The sequence below is a fragment of the Theobroma cacao genome, chromosome 1 (genome assembly GCF_053813885.1).
Source record: "Theobroma cacao isolate CCN51 chromosome 1, ASM5381388v1, whole genome shotgun sequence".
Classification (NCBI taxonomy): domain Eukaryota; kingdom Viridiplantae; phylum Streptophyta; class Magnoliopsida; order Malvales; family Malvaceae; genus Theobroma; species Theobroma cacao.
Window position 1 is genome coordinate 9,762,884 of NC_142639.1, and position 18,602 is coordinate 9,781,485.

The following is an 18,602-nucleotide window of genomic DNA, read 5'->3' on the forward strand; positions in this document are numbered from 1 at the left end:
TAAACTTATATTAAAAGGAATTGTAAGTGATATGCTCCCAATTTAGTGATTTAAATCAGGCAGAAAATGATATAAACATAAAAATTAAATATTTGGATACTTGTGTTGTTCAATTATCTTCTTGCGTTTTAAATGAATGATGAACATTATCGGTTGCAGATTAGATCTTTAACATAAATATTGTGAAATAGAGCATGAAGATATGGAGGAATATATAATGATTCACTTTGACATGTATGTGAGAAGTTCTTAGAATCTATAATGATTTGAAATATTGTCACCAAATATAAGCTACATCTAGTATTCATGTGTTTCAATTTGCTAACATTACAGACTTGCAAGGTAAGTTAGAAAAGTTTTTCCTTTTCTTGGCTGTCCATAAGGATTGATTTCAGGCAACCCCATTCCTTCCAAGCAGGTATAGCATTAAGCAGAACAAGAAAGATGCAAGCTTACAAATTATTTCTACTTACTCCTTATTTGCACTATTTCTCGCTTGAGTTTCTACCAACATGCCTTTATATGACTGAATTAGTGTGAATTAATGCAATGCTAGGGTTCATTTATCAAATCTATTGTTGACAAGGAATTAATTCCATAGTAAAACAAGAGCAAGATACCAGTAGATGCCCCCCAGCTCATAAGAAAATTGATTAAATTTAATCTAAAAAAGGCATAGTGAATATGCCATTTGAAATTGAAAGAGTATATAATAAGGTTAAAGAAACAAAAAAGGTTTTTGATCTGTTTGAATAAATTAAGAGTAACTTGTGAAATTGCCAATTTGCACATATGCCACCTTTTTCAAGGAACAATTGGTGTTAGCTCTCTTTTCCCCCATTATGGGAAAAGGAAAATTTGCTGATATTCATTGTTAAAGGTTACAAAGGTAAATAATGTTAAACAACTTTTAGGCATATGGATGATTAAAGCATGACTGTCAAATAATAAAATCTGAGCATTCACAAGGAAACTGAATTGAATATTGACGAGCACAACATTAAAGTAGCAGTAAAGCTGTAATGAAACTTTATTGAATGAGTGACAATGACTTAAAATCCAAAGAATACATGGGCTATAAGCTGCAGGATAGCTGTAGATATACTGAATCCGTTTGCATAGCTCCTTATCATGATGGCCAAATTATAATTTAATGAACAAGACTGGTGGATAATGAATTGATGATAAGGGTGAAAAGAGGCAGAGTCAATGACAAAAAATTGTAATTAAATAATAATTCCGAACCATGTTACCCATGAGAATGCAGAGATCGCTTCTGAGGTTTATATTTATGAGATGCTTACTTTGGCAGTCCCCCAGTGAAGGTTTTCCTGTTGCTGTTGGGTTCGAAGACATATTTTATCAGTGAGTCCTTGATAGACAGTATCTCAGGGAACTCCTCCTTCAGCTTAGATGCATCCAATTCATTGTTACTCCTAGGTGCAACAATAACCCTGGCCTGTTCTTCCAGTGTGAAATTAACCCAGTTGAAATTTGGGTCAATATAGTCCTTGTACATTTGCAGAATCTCATTGTGACTCACAACACCAGGATTTGTAAAGTTCCATATTCCCCTCAGGTTCCTTTTGGCCATCTCAATTGAAATGGGTAGAAGCTCATCCAATATGGTCATGCTGTTTGGAATGTCAACCACCTTGCTATATCGAGCAATCTTTGTGATAAAGTTCCGTGGATTGCTAAGATCTGATGATATAGGCATCCGGACTCTGAGAGTGCAAACATTGTCATACTCCCTCAGAAGCTCTTCAACCTGGCATCGAAAAAAGAATTCAGTTTGCAGCTAAATTAAAACGATTTCCAAAATGTCAATGGTTATAAAAGGGAATAAATTAAGTACCATGGCTTTGGTTTTGGAATAGAAAGAACCAGTAAAATTGGGCTTGTCTTCCTCCTTGAACCCAATTCCTGACCCTAGAGGATGTGTAGCATCATATTCAAAGATACAACCAGTAGCATAATTAACCATTAGGAGGTCATGTTCCCTGCAGATGTCTGCCAAGGTTAATGTGCCAACAACATTGGTTCTAATTGTTTCAGGCTTATGAGTTTCACACCAATCCACATTTGGTCTACCTGTCACTCCGGCTGCATTGAAAACATGGGTTGGCTTAACAGTTTGAATATCAGCCAAAAGCTGTGAACGTTGCTCCAAACGCCCTTTTCCATACTCAAAGGGTATACCTTGCTTCTCACATATCTTCCCAAGAAGTCCCCCTATCCAACCTGTTCTGCCATAAATCAAAAACTTAAGGGATGGCTTTTGAGCAGGTAAATTGTTTTTTGGAGCTGGAACCAACATCCTGCTCTGACTGAAATTGTTTGTAACAGGAGCGGAATCATTATTGCTCGTATCAGGGGCATTAAATTGCCTGTCGATTCCAGGCAGCATCAGCATCCTTGGATGGGGTAGCAGTGCTCCAGAAACATCGCCCCACCAATCAGGATTCCTAACATACCATTCCATAGTCTTCTTAAGACCCTCCTCCCATGTCGTCTTTTCATACCATCCCAAGCTTTTCAGCTTTTGATCATCCAAGAAATATCTCTGATCATTGAAAGGACGATTATCCACAAACTTAATCTGGGCGTCTGGGTCCAAGGAAAAAAGCCTGCAAATATCCTTGGCCACATCAATCACTCTCCTTTCTTTCTTTGTGCCTATGTTGTATACATGGCCTACTTCACCCTTGTGGAGAATGACTTCAAAGGCCTCGGCAACATCCTCACAATAGAGATAACTCCTTACATTTGACCCATCCCCGTGAATTGGAAGAGGCTTTCCATTCATGGCCAATAGGATAAATTTGGGAATAAGCTTTTCTGGGAATTGATTGGTCCCATAAACATTGTTTCCTCTAGTGGTTATCACAGGCAGTCCGTATGAGCGCCCGTATGCCATCACCAGCATCTCTGCTCCAGCTTTAGTGGCAGAATATGGGTTTGTTGGAAGGAGCTGAGAAGCCTCATGATTTCCCACTACAGCATCTTCATCCGTCTCCCCATAAACCTCATCTGTGCTTACATGGATGAACCTCTTCACTTGGCCAGTGACTTTGCATGCTTCTAGGAGAACATGGGTTCCATAAATGTTGTTTTTAGTGAACTCAAAACTGTTCCCAAAGGAGTTGTCAACATGAGTCTGGGCTGCAAAGTGCATGATTGTATCGATGGACTCAGTAAGAAGGATAAACTGAACCAGATCAGCACTTGCAATATCTCCCTTGATGAACTTAAAATTTGGAGATAACCGTGCGGGGTTGAGGTTCTTTAGGCTTGAGCAGTAATCGAGCTTGTCAAGGACTACAATTTTGTAGTCTGGATAGTTACGGATGAGCCGGTTGCAGACATGGGAAGCTATGAAGCCAGCAGCTCCAGTGATGAGGATGTTCTTTGGTGTGTACCGAGTAGCCATCTAAAATACTTTCTACATGACATCAAACAACATAAAGTATTAGAACATGGATCAGTTACTTCATTAGCAAGCAGCACATCAAATATTCGAAATGGAAGATAATAGACTTAACACAGCTTGTTTCAATGAAACATATTTAGGACGAAAACTGAACATCACCAAAACGGTAAGAAAACACAATATGACTTCTGGTATAAATAAAAGTACTCGAAAACCCCAGTTTGGGGGCAAAATAATTCATTCCCAGCAAAGATTACCTAACAAAACTCAGTATGATAGGCTGTTGACCCCAGCAAACATAAATAATGGACAAACTCGATCATAGCAAACAAAAATTTTATTTGCCCATACTTGATTCCCATAATCATTTTCTAACAGAACAGTCCAAATGAGTTTTGGAATGTTATAGGGCGAATAAAATACCGCGACCTAGTCGTGTGCTCACTAATTAGTATTAACACAAATATCAACCAAACAAAAAGGTCAGATTGGGATTAAAAAGAAAAAAAAATCAATCACGAGATCAGCAAAGCACTAAGGGCAAAAAGAAATTATGTTTAGCATAATGTGGCAACTCAACAACAGATCTGTGGAAAAGGGTGCCTATATCAAACAAGATATCAACAAAAAAATGGAGAATAACCCATGTTAATATGCTCTAAGCCTTCTGAAAAAAAAAATTAAAAGAACCAAGTAAAAGGGAGGAAAATTTAAGCTGCATAGAAAAGACTGGAGTAAAAAACCTTACAGAAAATATGGAGTTGGAAGTCAAAGGCAAAAGGGTTTTGTTTTTTTTTTTGTCTTTAATTTTGTTAGGCACTCCTATGAAGAAGCTTCAGTCAGAGGAGATAGAAAGGTTGAGAAAAAGAAGAAGAAGAGAGAAATCAGTGTGGAGGGAAGGCAGTTGAAGTGAGCAGCTATTTATATATATGCAGGACTCTAATTTCGAATAAAAAGTATGTTTAATCTTTCTAATCGTATTAATTGTGTTAATTAATTAATAAAAAAGAAAGAAATTTAGAGGTTGAGAGGGACAGGAAAAGTTGAAAGAAAAGTACGGAGATGCCCCTCCGATGTTCTGGTACGTCAACAAATGGAACGTGTTACATGTTTCCTTATACTTTTATCCTACAACTCTATCACATCATTTACGACCCAAATCACATTCACTTACCATCCTAATTTTCCCCATTTTTTCTCTTTCCTTTTCAATTAGATTTTGACTACTTTTTATTTTCTAAACAATTTTGAAGAGAAAGAGATAAGAATAATTTTCTTTATTTTTTTAATTTTTATTTATAATTAGAGAAAAAAGATTGAAATTTAATTTTTTAATCAAGAGATGATGCATCAATTAACGAATTAAATACTTAGAGTGTAAAATATTTGAGATAATCAATATGCGGGTCTTTTGTCTATTATTTTTCTTTAATTTTAATTAAAAAAAAAAGCAAAATAAGAATACAATGACAAAATTAAATGTGATTGAAATACAATAATAAGATTCATTGTTAGGTTGTTGTATAATAATAAATTTGATATCTATCCCTTATTATTATCATATCATTTTAAAAAATTAGATTAAATATCATTTTGAAAAATTTTATATATAAAAAAAAATAGATAACTATTGGTACCACAGATCAAGTAGTACGTCATTACACATAGATTGTAATTTCGTTTGTCAATTTTCTAAATTAATGAAAAATTAATGGTAATTAGGTTCAGTACTAATTGACATTGCTAGTCGACATGGTATGTAATGTGGTATATAACGTGACCACATGGAAAAAAATTGCCGGTTGATATTAAATTTGATAACGGTTAATTTAAGAGTTGATGTAAATACAATAAGTGAATAAGATTTTTTTTGATACATACTAAAAGATAAAAATTATTTTAGGTATAATAAAAATATAAAATGTAATAGCATAAATTGATATAATTTAGAGTTTTTGTTTTATTATTTAAGCATTTTACTTAATAACCAAGCTAGTTTGGTACCGTGGAGCATTCATTTAGCATGTTTTACCCATATTGACATTTTGGTCTTAATGGCATTACTTAAAATCCAACGATCACATTAATGTTGTTGACGGAGAGACCCATCTTTAACTCTTTTATGTAATGTTTGGTTGCCTTGAAAATTTGAAGGAATGTGAACTGTTTAAAAAGGCTCAATTGAGTTTGTTTCTTTGTACTGTGAATTCAACCATGTTAGTTCAAAATTTTGATGCCCAATTAAAAGATATGGAAAAATATTCAGGATTATGATTAGCTTAAATAAAAAACAATATATATATATATATATCACTTTTGCATAGCCTCACTACCTAATTAGATGAAAAAATCCTTCATAATCTTATACTAAACATATTAAGACTCAAATTAGATACGTATGATTATCTATAGAATTTCCTTCTATAATTCTTTAGATAATTGATAAGAAACCATCAAATATCAATGCGTTGCCCTGTCTTCAAGATGAATAGCTGGATTTATTTAAGGGATGGTATCATATAAAAATTTACATTACACAAAAAAACATATAAATATATTAAAATTGTATTTTTGTACATAAAAAATAATTTTAAAAATTAATATTTTATTTTTGATAAAATATTTATAAATCGAACGTTATAATTTTATTTTTTTAATACTTTTAATTAAAACTTTCACATATATACAAAGCACTGTAAAGGCTGTCATATTATCTCATCACTCGATTTTCCTATCATTATATTTTATGAAAGGCCACAAAAATCGCACAAAGTGAATGGGTCAAATACCCATTTGTTCAAAGACTATTAAATAGTAAATGGGTATGACGTCAGTTAGATGCAATTTAGAGGTTGAGGGATGATGCTGTGGCAAGAAAAAAACAAAATTAGTATTTTAGTCGTTTTGGAAAATAAACACGTGACCTATTATACTAATATGAAAATAACATGGTATTAAAAAATATTACTCTTTTTCTTTTAATTTTTCTTTTGGCCAATATTTTTTATTTTAATATTGTTTATTTAACCCGAAGATTAAAAAATATTTTGGCTTTAGTGTTTTTAATATTTTTTCAAAAAATTATAATATTGATATTATAAATTTTAATATCAAAAAGTAAAAAAAGTTATTTATTTTAATATGAAACATGAAAAAGGATTAAAGTCGTACATGCACTTAAAAGAGAAAATAAACAAATACAAATTTTTGAAAAAAAATAAAAAAGTAAATATTCAATTTGAAAAAAAATGATAAGTAGTTACACGTGGCATAATGGATAGAAAAGCCAGTGAACATTCGAAAGCAACAATTAATAACTTGAATATATAAAGGGCAAGTCAGGTGCTTTCTTGTTGCCACGTAGATTTGGCCGGAAACTCTTATTTTGATAAATAAATTACAAATTCATGATTTTACTTGAGGGGATAAATTAAATTTATTATCCATTTTTAAGGTGTAATTTTAATATTATACTTTTAATTTGATAAAAATATATAAAAAACAAATGATAAGTAGAATATTTTAGGAAATATTCTTTTTATAGAATATTAAAAAAATTGTTGGCCTATGATTGAGGTTACAATTTTTATTATTTTAAAGATAATAAACTACTTGGGTTTTTTGTTTAATGGTTATTGTATTATATATTGCCTCCTTCACTTAAAAGAACTTATGAAAATTGTCATTACAACTTTTCTAAAATTTTCATTTTAGAGCGTAAACTAATTATCTTTTATTATTTAGTTTAATTAAGTAAATCTTCATCTTCATTAGATCTTTTTGCTTATTGTTTACTAATTAATTAAACAAATTTATTAATAAAAATGAATAAATTAATAAAAAAGTAAATGAATAAATAAAATAATTAAGTTTGAAATTTCAACGTAAGTGCACCAACTCTCCATTTTTAGAAAAGTTTGGATTGTCCTTGCACCGAGTCGCCGACACATCTCAACCAAAATATGAGCCGATCTAGTCGAGTTTAGGCTAATCAGACCCGTGTCCTCTCCTTCCTATTTTTTTTCCACTTCCTCTCACTTAAACGATGTCGTTTCAATTTTTAATAAATATCCTAAAAACCTCACGAAATCTCACTTTTTTTTTTTAAGGGTTCGTTTATTTTGACGTAAAATATATTTTAAAAAACATTTTAAGAACTCAAGCTTGTTTGGAAGATGAAAAAATTATTATAGATGTAAAATATTTTACTAATTAATAGGAAAAACATCCATTAATCATGTAAAATGTTTTATGCATTTGAGAGAAATAAGACATTTTCTAGAGAACAGAAAAAATGCTCTTATATTAAGCCTAATAATATAAATTTGATGAATATTAATATTTAACTTAAATTTTTAAAAAATTAATACGTAACTTTAAAAACAAATAAATTAAAATATTAATATTTAAATTATTCAATACTATTAAAATTAAAAAAATTTAATGAAATTATTCAATGTAATTAATATTTTTGTTTATAAATTGAATAAATCTTCCTAATAATTGTAACAAAAAATATTTTAATGATCATCATTTAATGAATACGTATTTGAAATTATAGATTTGTCATATTTTACATAATAAATGAATATTGACATTTTCATAGTATTATGATACAAAAATATAAGATGGATTTTTTTAAAAAAATTAAAACTTACTTTTACTACAACATGTAATTAAATGTTTTGAAAAATATTATTATTGATTTTTTTCATTTTCATTTCATTTTCGTTCTTAATTTTAATATGAGAATCAACTGATATCATTGTTTTATAATAAGTTCCTATTTATCATTTTAACAATCAAATAATTATAATAAAAAATATTTTCGATAGTTTATTTAAATAATAAAAAGTATTAAATTTATTTATAAAATATTTTACCTAAAATAAATTTTTATTTTCCTGTTAATAAACCTACCAAATCCATCAATCAAATCATTATTTCGAAAAATATTCTTTCTTCTTTGTCGTCCCTCGTCCTATTCCTCACTAAACACTCTAACCTTTCTCAACCTTTCCTCTTTTCGCCACTATTCTATCGTACGCCACCGTCGAAAAAATCTTATTTTTAGACCTGACAATTCGTGTTAACGTGTCGTAAATGTGTCAAATACAATTAGACACGAAACACGTTAAGGTTAAATACGAATATGACATGTTTAATATTTATATTTTAAATTTAAAATACGTACACGTACATGTTTAATAGATGTGTAACACGACACGACACGATTAATAACACGATTAACACATTTAACACGATTAAATAAAAATATTTACAATTAAATATAATTTTATTATTTAAATTTAAAATCTATAATTATAAAAATAATTATAATAAAACAAAAATAAAAATAACATTAAATAATCACCAAAAGTTAAAAATTAGGGTTGAGCATGTATAATTACATTATACCTTTTATAAAATAAAAAAAAATTATTAAAATAATTATTTAAAATTATTTATATAAAGTTAAAATAGTTTTTAACTATTAATAAATGTGTCACGTATACACTTTTAAATACGATAACACGATTAAACACGATAACACGACTAAGTAAATATGTTTAAATATATTTTAAACGTGTTTATCGTGTCAGACACATTAGACACGAAGTACGTTAAGACTAAATCCAAAACCTATTTAACTCGTATTTTCTCATATCGTGTTAACGTGTCGTGTTTAAAATTACCAGTATACTTGTTTCTACTTCATTTTTCTATCAATTTGTTTGCTGTCAAAACTTCTTTATTTCCCATAAAAAGTACTAAAACTCGAAACTCTTACCCCACATTTTGGCTACCATTGCTATCAACCACAGTCCAAAAACTTTGTCACCCGGCCCTTTCTTTTTCCCTTTCTTCCACATTTCTATTTATTAATTTCCACCCGAATTCCTTTCCTTCTTGAAAAAGCCCGAAAACCTAAAAGCCTATAAAACCTTCCTAAAACCTCAAAATTTCCCTAATATCACTCATTTCCATATATTGTTTTTTGGATGATTTTTTATTTCTTGAGGTTTTTCAAAAAAAGGTTTGAATTAATCTTACATCTAAGGTTTTCTTCTTTTTTTTTTTGTGGATTGTGTTGCTATGAAGATCGTTGTCATGGTTTATGGGGCTTTTTTAATTACGATGATTTATAGGTGTGTGTAATTTGTTTTTTCCAATCATAAAAAAAACATCAAGAACATTGCCCTTTGAAACCTGATCATGCGTGCGTAAGCCTCATAATTATCTCTTGGTGAAACACTACTTATGGAAGAGGATACATAGGCGGATGATATGCATTAGGTGCAGGGACACAAGCATTGAACCTTTCGTGCAAATACATATGAGAAACGAAAGCATCTACATAGGTCAAAACGCTATACCGACTAGTTGATTTCTTCGTCTTAAAATGTTACAAGGCTAACCTCCTGTAAGAGGCCAAATAGAGTGGTGCAAGAGGATAGCTCATCCCTTGTAATGATTTTAATTGGAAAAGGAATGATAGGTGAAGAAATCCCATCATCTAAACATATGAGAACACATGTCGAGCCAACCACATGATCAATAATGTCATTAGTTTATTCTCATAGCCTAGATACTCTAGAATGCTACTCTCACTAACTTGATGTTGAACTTCTTAGAGAATAACCTTATCTAATTGAAGAATTGTGCAACTTTTAAAATCTTGTCTTCATTTTTGAGTAGATTACGAAAAAAAAAAATCTTGAAGGCGTTCATCTTCTTTAAAGAGTTTGATGGAATAAGAATCATGTTTTCCCTTGTAAAGAAAATTCTAAAAGAACACATACACCCTTGAGAGTGAAAGTTCGCTCTCCCTAAGTTGTAAGCATAATATGAGAGAAGATCACACATCCATTCTTTCATCTTTATGAATATTTGGTTTATAATTGACTCGGACCATATCAAATATTTTTACAATAAAGAAAGTATTTACAAGATAAAGATTCTTCAATATTTTCTTCACTCATTCATTCTAATCATAAACCAATTAACATTAGAGTCGAACTTAATAATGAAAAGTGAAGATTCAGCGTGCACAAATAATCTTCTCCCCTTTTTATAATAATTTCATTTTTCCAAAAATAGCAGGGACTTCACTAATGGATTTTCTTAAGAGTTTGGAGAGTTTTTATTGTAAAAAAAAGTACGTTAGAATAAGTTTTTAAAGGAATACCAATTATTTAAATTCGTCAATTTATATTAGTAGTTAATATAAAAATAAAAATTTAGAACTCTCGCACCAGAGCAAAAGGTGGTAAGTACCAAAAAGAAGGGGGAGAGCTGGAAGAGAAAACGAGAGATAGTGAAAGAGAGAGCGGGAGAGAGATTGTCTTCTTCCAGTAAGTCCGTTTTACGTTCATGTCATGTCACGTCAGTCAAGAATTGGTAGTAATATATATATATATATATATATATATATTAATTCCATGTCACTTCATTGTTTGAAAGCATAGTCCCTGGTTTTATTTAACATATGAACATCATATAGAAATTTCTTTAAAAATTTGGTCCAGTTCAATGAGTGAATCACATCTGAACACATTGGAGATAGTATAAGTGAAAATTACAAATAAAATAAAATAAAAAAAGAGATATGAAAATGGTTCCTCTTCATTGATCTGAATTTAAAAACCCTAAGTTGCATAAAATCAGTGCTTTCAAGCTCTTATACCGAAGAAGCATGAATCTTATGTTTTTGGAAAAGAGGCAGATGTCTCTGTCCCCAAAACGACTAATCCAAGAGTTTGAAACGCAAAGCTGATTTTCCCCCCATTCTTTTAAATTAGGTCCTCAGATTGAGAGGCTACAACTTCGAAGCCTCGCTGTCTCCATGTGAATGTCCTGATGAGAGTCAATTCCACACCACTGTCAAGCTGGGGTGGCAAATATTCAAAACACAGAGGCAGCACTACATCACATGCTTGTGACTCCCGCACCTTGATTTTGGTGTGTGCCAACTCATACAACAATGGGGTCCCATTGTCTGAGTCCCTTGTCACTGCATTCCACTTTTTTTAGATGTTGAATTTGCCCTTGACGTCGTATCGCAAGAGATGCACGTTTAAAGTCATACAATCATCAAATGAATATGTGGGAATTGATTTAGCAAATCCCTTTTGTATATATAGGGTTAGGGAGCATAGCTGTGCTACCCCATGCTCCAATTCTAGAGTGAAACAAATGACTGTTAAATTGGATCGTCCATGCGCGACACGCACTGCATTTATAAAGTTAAAGAAAGACAAAACAGAACTTGCATGTGTGTATCGCGCACGGACGATTTGAATTAACCAAGTCATGACATAAATAAATACTATTATGATTCTTCTTTAATTATTATTTTATCAATTACCAAAGTAAAAGTCTGTCTTATTATACTCTTATCTCAGTTTACACTTGCAGTTTGAAGAGCTACTAACTCATTCATTAATGATGCTTTGCTTGCCAGATGATTGAAGGTTTTCATCCATGTTCAAAGGCACCGCCCCTCCAGAAAAAAACACCTCAAGGTAACTCATTCATTAGATGTGGTGAGCGGCTGCGAGGACTTGTGCTAGATCTACTTGTCTTTGCCTGGGGCTGGATCTCAACTGTTGGGCATTTTATACTTCATACAAGGAATGCTCTCTGCCAAACTCAGTTTGAATCCTGTTTTCCTTGATTCCTGGTTGTTATGAGTTTCATGCCTTTGGGCGGTAGTTTAGTTTGTGATCAGAGCATATCCGATTGGGAACTTCTCTGATGGAATGTTGAAGATACTTGCAAATGAACAAACAGGCTTCGATTGATTGCAAAATGAAAATGGTCTAGCTAGAATGATTTGCGTTTGTTTTAGTTTATTTGCTAGTAATTTTGGGTATACATATATAGATATTGTGGCTTTGGCTTCCTTCAGTGCCCTGATTGTCCCTTACGTTCCTGTAAGGTGGTCTCTCAGGGCTAGCTTCACTAGAACATTAGGGAAGGATTTGCCTTGAGTCAATAGCCCAATGCAATTCATCACTCCCAACTTTGCTACTGTTCGAAAGCAGAAATCAATCCCCTGTAAACCCATTAGATTTGCCTACTTTTTAGTTATGTATATAATTCAGCTTATATCTCCAAATTCATGAGTTAATTTACTTTCAAGAATTTAGAATCTAAGGTTTGTGGGAGGACAACGGTATGAAATGCATTCCACTTGCTCCTTTATTGAAAGGCCATCAAGTACAGAAATCAGACAAGCAAAACCAAGGAAATGTACAGCTCAAAACAGGGGACAAATACTGTGGAGAACTTTTAACTTTAATGAGTTTAGGGTGGCTTTTTTAAAGTCCACCTGATAAGAAAAACCTTCTTTAAATCACCGTGAACTAGTGAGAATTTCTGGGTTGGTCTAAAATGTTGCTCTGTTTTAAGAGTTCAATTTCTTTTGGAAGCTGATGATTACCTTACCTCATCATCCAAACTCCATCTGCTTTCTGTTAGCTTAGCTCGAGTCCTCCTAGCAGGTTCATTATCACGAGAAGAAGATTATAATCACACAAATTCAACACATTGAAAGAACATAATCGTTCTTGTTATTTTATTTTTGGATAAGTAAGAAGATAGCATTCGATCAATTTGCCCGGAAGAAGGAAAGATTAACATCAGAGTGGTTGCGAAAAATGAACATCCAAAACTTTTTGATTTTATTTTTCAGCAAGCACTATGATATCTGATTAAATAAATAAATGCTGGGAGCTAATTCAGTGTAGCAACTCTGTTTTGGGTTCTTCTTCTTCTTCTTCTTCTTCTGTTTTGAGATCATCAGATGAAGTTGGGATTTGACAACGTTGAGATAATTCAGTGTAGCCGTCATTAATATGCAGTCCTACTGGAGCTTGTGGTTTCGACATCCTCGAGATAATGTTGCCAATAATTTGGTGGATGATCTTTGCAGAAGTTGGGATTTCTCTGGATTAATCAATGTTTTGTATACATTAGTAAAAGTTTACAGTTGAACATGGTTCATCGATCTGGATAAGAAATCAAAAAACCATGCAAAATAGATGCATCATTAAATGATGTTGTGTTCTGATGGCGTTTTAAGGACTTAAGATGTAGGCGGTTGAAGAAGTAAGTAAACTTTCTCTTAATTGTACCGGAACTGATTCATTCCTTTTAGTTCAAAGCAAAAACAGAGGAAATTAGAAAGATTAAAACTATAAGTCTATAATGGAGAAGAACAGATAGGGATATTGTGGGCATGAAGAAACAGATATCAATGTTGTTTGCAATTGCCAACTCGATCCGCTGCTCTATACGCCAAACATGTGCATGCAAGCTCTATATATCACGAAAATTAGATTTGGATGCTTCTAATTCAAGTTTCTTTATCAGTACCTTAAAAATACAATACAATGGAGGGCAATGTGCTTCAAATGTATAAATAAAAATAAATAAATAGCATTGAGATAAGGACTTGTGAAGTTTAATTTCATTTTTGTAAATAAAAAATTATATAAAAATAGCAAGTTAAAACACAATTAGCATTAAACCAAATACTATGAAAAGAAAAGAAAAGAAATAGCATTAAACATAACAAGAAAAAATCTATAAAAATAAATCAAATAAATTCACAAATTACTGTAAAATTAGATCAAATTCACTAATGGTGAATGTGAAGTTTACAAAATCTCCCTTTTATCACTGAGATAAAGCATTGTCGAGAATCTATCCTTTTCCCAGTACTACAAATTCAAAAGGAATTACTTGGTGGAAATGAAAATTTCTTTAAACTCATTTACTTCAACAAATTAAGTTCACTCAAACTTTAATTCATAGTATTTTGTAATACCAAATTTCAGGAAGAATTCCCTTTGTTTTTATCTTAATATAAAGTACATTAAAAAAGGTGAAATTACCCCATAAATTGTTATGTTTATACTTTTTTAGTATACTAATATATTTTTACATTACACCCCCTAAACCCCTTTCCAAAGCTGCAAAGACTGGAAACAGATGCACGGCTTTCTCGAGGCTTGAAAACCAGAGGAGTAGATCTCCAACCCCAAAAATTTTTGCAGGTATTTACATTCTGTTTCCTTCTTTAATTCCGAAGTTTTCACTCTTTCATTTGGCATCTCAAATATTCGTGTTTACCTTCTCCAAGTTAGATGTGATATTGTCTAGCATTTCAGATTTATTCAAACAACCTTTGAGACTCTTAGACTAATTCAACACTCAATTACTGGACTCCGAACTTGTGAATCATTTTAATTACATTTAGGGGTTTTTTTTTTTATAATTTTTATACGTTTTGGAATTCTTCAAGATTCTTATTGTTTCTCTGTTGATAGTCATGTTGAATCGTGGAACAAAGCCAAAGGCATGGAATGGACCTAAAAGATGCCCGGTTATGGTGCCGGTTATGTTTCTTGTTTCAGTCTTAGTAGCATTGCTAATGTTTTTCCACAAAAATGATGAAAACCCAATTCCGGTGTATGGCCTACCGAACCAAAAATGGAATGGGTTTGAGTCTTTGGTGCAATTTAATCCTGAAAGGGAATTCAGGAATGGCACGGATTTGATATGGCAAATACCTGATTTGCCTAAGGCTGTTCTTTTTCTAGCTCATGGATGTAGTGGGAGAGCTGTCAACTTTTGGGATAGGTCTTCTAAATGCCCTAAATGTGTTGGTTTGCCAGAGGAAAGGCTCCTTGTTCTTCGTGCTCTTGCTCGGAAATTTGCTGTCTTGACCATATCAAGTGCAGGGAGATGTTGGACGTTTGGGAAGGAAAGATTGATTGTTGAAGATATTATAAGATGGTGGGTTAAGAGACAGAACCTTGAAAAGCTTCCTCTTGTGGCTTTGGGGGCCTCTTCTGGTGGATACTTTGTATCTGCACTGGCTAATGATTTGAAGTTTAGTAGTATTGCACTTATGATTGCTGAAGGAATATTTGATCAAATGGACATCATAGAGGACTATCCGCCAACCCTTTTCGTGCACATGCCAAAAGATGTACATAGGCAACAAAAGATAACTGAATTTATGGAAGTTTTGAAAAACAAAGGGATTGATGTTGCAGAGATTGAATGCATGGAGTTGCCTCTGTCAACAACCTTTCTATCTGACAGAATCCCAGGTCTTGATCAGACTATTTCTGCTAGATTGTTCAATTTATTCAAGGAGAAAGGCTTTATCGATGAGAATGGGTATATGAAAAGGGATGGGCGTGCAACACCTTGGAAGCAAGCTCTCCAGGAAAGTAAGACTACTTTTCTGGAGAAGGACTTAGTGCATCCTGTTCAGGAGGAGCTAAATCTTGCTTTTGCATACCATGAAATGACTAGCTTGCAATCTGAACAGATCTTTAAATGGTTTGAATCTCATATGACTTGAGCATTATTCCTTTGTGCCACATTCTCCTTTCTCAGCCATGGAAGAGATTTGCAAACTGTTTCCAACTGAAGTACTGTCTATTCAGAAGTGATTTGTACATACAGCTCGTAGTTACAATCCCTCAACTTTTACTGGATTAAATTGTTTACTGCTTGAAGTTTGTCTGTAAACAACTAAGGACCAGAGAATGTAAAGCTCCTAACTTGCACTAAAACCAAACTGCGGCATGCACTATGTATTAGGTAAATTTAACTATATGTCGCAAAAAAAATCTTCATTACACTCTGAATAGTTTTTCATATATTTTTTGTGGAATTGCAAAGTATCCTTAGTGGCCTTTGAGAGGTCTTCTTATGCTTGCTTTGAATGATGTATCTTTCCTCTATATACTTTTTGAGTTGGCATTTTCTTCCTATCTGTGCTCCTCTATAAGCCTAAATCCCTCCATCTGATGTAATCCCAGCCAGCAACTAGATCTATATATTTTAAAAGACTATGATGGAAACTTACAAACAAAACAAATTCATTTATACGCGTATAATTATGCTATGGGGCTTGATATCTTGGAGTTGTAATTGTGGGTTTGTTTATAAATGACTCGATATTAGTAGTTATTTATTCTATTAAATAAATTCTTTTATTAAGTATTCCAAAATTTCATATTCATGAAAATCATGTGCAAGATACATTAATAGTCTACTCTGAGTTAGTTAGATAGTAAATGATTTTTTTTGTTCTCACATGTTTGAAGGAATTAATATTGCTACATATTCAAATCTCTGCTAATTGTATCTATTAATACTGGATATGACAAAGGTTGATTGTAATATCATGGTACTGGATGATTTTGTTTATGAATAGAACTAATTCTTACTTGAGTGCCAGGTCTTGTTACTCTGAATATGTGAAATGCATTATTATTTACTATTCTATGTTTTCAGTTTTCTACTCTTTGTCCATGTTGCTTGAGCTCCAGCAGGGTTTCCAATTCTTTTTTCTGAATTCTATTCTACTTATCTCAATACTTTGGTGTGCGGCACTTCATCTCTCCATCCCTAAAATTTGTACTCTACAAGTGTATTTGCATATTGCATCTGGGTCTCCTAAAATTAATTTCTGAAATCTTATGCTTGTGTTATTGGAGAATATAGAGATGTATGTGCTCACTGGATTTTGTATCAAAATAAAAAACACGAAGCTCAGAGCTGTATAATATCAAAAGTCAATGCCACTGGTAATGTTGAAATAAGTATAGCCAAAATCATAAATTTTCCTTTAATGAGCTAGGAATTAGCCTCCTTAAAGGTAAAAGAAATGCTTATATGAAGTTTTGTCCTATCTAAGAGAGCAAACAAAGGGCCCTCCTGATTCTTCCCCCTTCAACCGTCTTCTTCCATTTCATGTTGTGGAAAAGTCGCTCTAGTTTGTGGCTTGGGTCACTACTCAAAGCTGATGGAGAAACTAACAATAAAAGCCTTTTTCTTGGCTACCTTAGTGACACAAAGCCTTTTCCCTGTTTCCTTTTAAGATATGACATAGAGACTTGAATAAGTGATTTTGGATACTGACTTGATGCAGTTAATCATATACAGTGTTTGTGTAGCTTAAATGCTTACAAAATTTTGGTCTCTTTGTGTGTGTATAAATCTGTTACTACCTCAGTGCTATTTTTCAATGTTGGTTGTTAATATTTGTCTTGGTGAGATTGTCTCATCCATTCTTCATGTGGTAGGATTTTTAACATTTTTTTAGATTTTCCCTTAACATCCCTCCTCATGGTTTTTTACTTTCCTTTCTTCTCAAATATGGACTTTGAGTTTCAATGAATAAAGTAAATGCAGCTTGCTATTTGCTGTATCCATGATTGAGACTTTACATTGTGAATTGCATTCTTGATGGCACAACCTTACCAGAAATACAATCACTCTATGAAGAACATGTATTTCGAGTGAATCTAATGGTCTCATGGCCTTCAGTATATTATACTAGCTTGGATTACCCTTGCATCTGATCCTAGTCTTAGTGGCTTCTATCTCAGACTTGTGCCATCTGTGTTGTCTTCTGAAGAAGTTGCATCTTAATTTATCCTAAGATCTTTATAACTATATGAATACATGCTGTACATTTTCTCCATTTATGCCTTTTCTTTTTCTGTTTTTTTCTTCAGACTTCTTGGCCATAGTTTCCTGGAGTTAAAAATGTAACTAGAATTCAGTCACTAGAATTATGTTGTCCGGGGAAGTCATAAATTTTGGTTGCCTTCTTCATTTATTCAAGCATTTTGCATATGCAGCTCAGTCCGATCTGGTTCCTGCATCAACAACCACAAACAAGGTTCAGAGACTCAAGGCTGTAGATGCTGAAGGAAATATCAGCAACATCACACTCTATACTTGTGGTGCTCTTCCTTTTACATGAGATACAAGCCCAATCATTAGACCATATTGTTTTATCAAATTTATAAAAATAAAAATCAAATACTATAAAGTCATGTGTTAGTTAAGTATATCCCCCTCAATTAACTTTCAGCTAGCACTCTCTTATTTCTTGATGTACATGATTTAAGTTACTAAAATGTCATGATGCCTTGGCCTTGCACAAGTTCATTTCTGTTGTCTTGGAGAGCTTGAACCCCAACTAGTTATATTTAAAGCGTGGGTTGGTATGCGTTTTATTGTTGCATTGATTTCATATCTTCTCTACTCTTGCAAGCAGCCCTCTGATTTTATTAGTAACTAAAGTAAATCAAAATTTTCAAAATGTTAAAAGGAAACATGAATGTATTCT

The 18,602-nt window shown here is 32.5% G+C and overlaps 2 protein-coding genes and 1 long non-coding RNA gene across 3 annotated transcripts; 2 read left to right on the forward strand and 1 right to left on the reverse strand.

Annotated features, from left to right (window-relative positions):
• Window positions 1–1,006: 1,006 nt before the first annotated feature.
• LOC18612146 (trifunctional UDP-glucose 4,6-dehydratase/UDP-4-keto-6-deoxy-D-glucose 3,5-epimerase/UDP-4-keto-L-rhamnose-reductase RHM1-like) lies at window positions 1,007–4,349 on the reverse strand. The gene is made up of 3 exons (XM_018114108.2): window positions 4,182–4,349; window positions 1,859–3,445; window positions 1,007–1,771 (listed from the first exon to the last, which is right to left on the reverse strand). The coding sequence occupies exons 2-3, from the start codon at window positions 3,431–3,433 to the stop codon at window positions 1,301–1,303; spliced, it is 2,046 nt and encodes a 681-aa protein (XP_017969597.1). The 5' UTR covers window positions 3,434–3,445; window positions 4,182–4,349; the 3' UTR covers window positions 1,007–1,300.
• A 7,272-nt stretch (window positions 4,350–11,621) lies between these two features.
• Window positions 11,622–12,580, forward strand: LOC18612147 (uncharacterized). Its single transcript, XR_001927696.2, has 2 exons — window positions 11,622–11,805; window positions 11,898–12,580. It is a non-coding gene; the product is annotated as an uncharacterized LOC18612147 (long non-coding RNA).
• Window positions 12,581–14,350: 1,770 nt separating this feature from the next.
• LOC18612148 (secretion-regulating guanine nucleotide exchange factor) lies at window positions 14,351–16,034 on the forward strand. The gene is made up of 2 exons (XM_018129004.2): window positions 14,351–14,496; window positions 14,770–16,034. Exon 2 carries the CDS (start codon window positions 14,772–14,774, stop codon window positions 15,813–15,815), a length of 1,044 nt encoding a protein of 347 aa, XP_017984493.2. The 5' UTR covers window positions 14,351–14,496; window positions 14,770–14,771; the 3' UTR covers window positions 15,816–16,034.
• The last annotated feature ends 2,568 nt before the right edge of the window (window positions 16,035–18,602 follow it).

What these genes read in the sequence shown, in the direction of transcription:
- LOC18612146 (XM_018114108.2), bottom strand. Translation starts at nt 3,433, where the DNA reads ATGGCTACTCGGTACACACCAAAGAACATCCTCATCACTGGAGCTGCT. An exon ending in ATTCCAAAACCAAAGCCATG is followed by an intron (nt 1,772 to 1,858) that starts GTACTTAATTTA and finishes TTTCGATGCCAG; the next exon opens with GTTGAAGAGCTTCTGAGGGA.
- LOC18612148 (XM_018129004.2), top strand. Translation starts at nt 14,772, where the DNA reads ATGTTGAATCGTGGAACAAAGCCAAAGGCATGGAATGGACCTAAAAGA.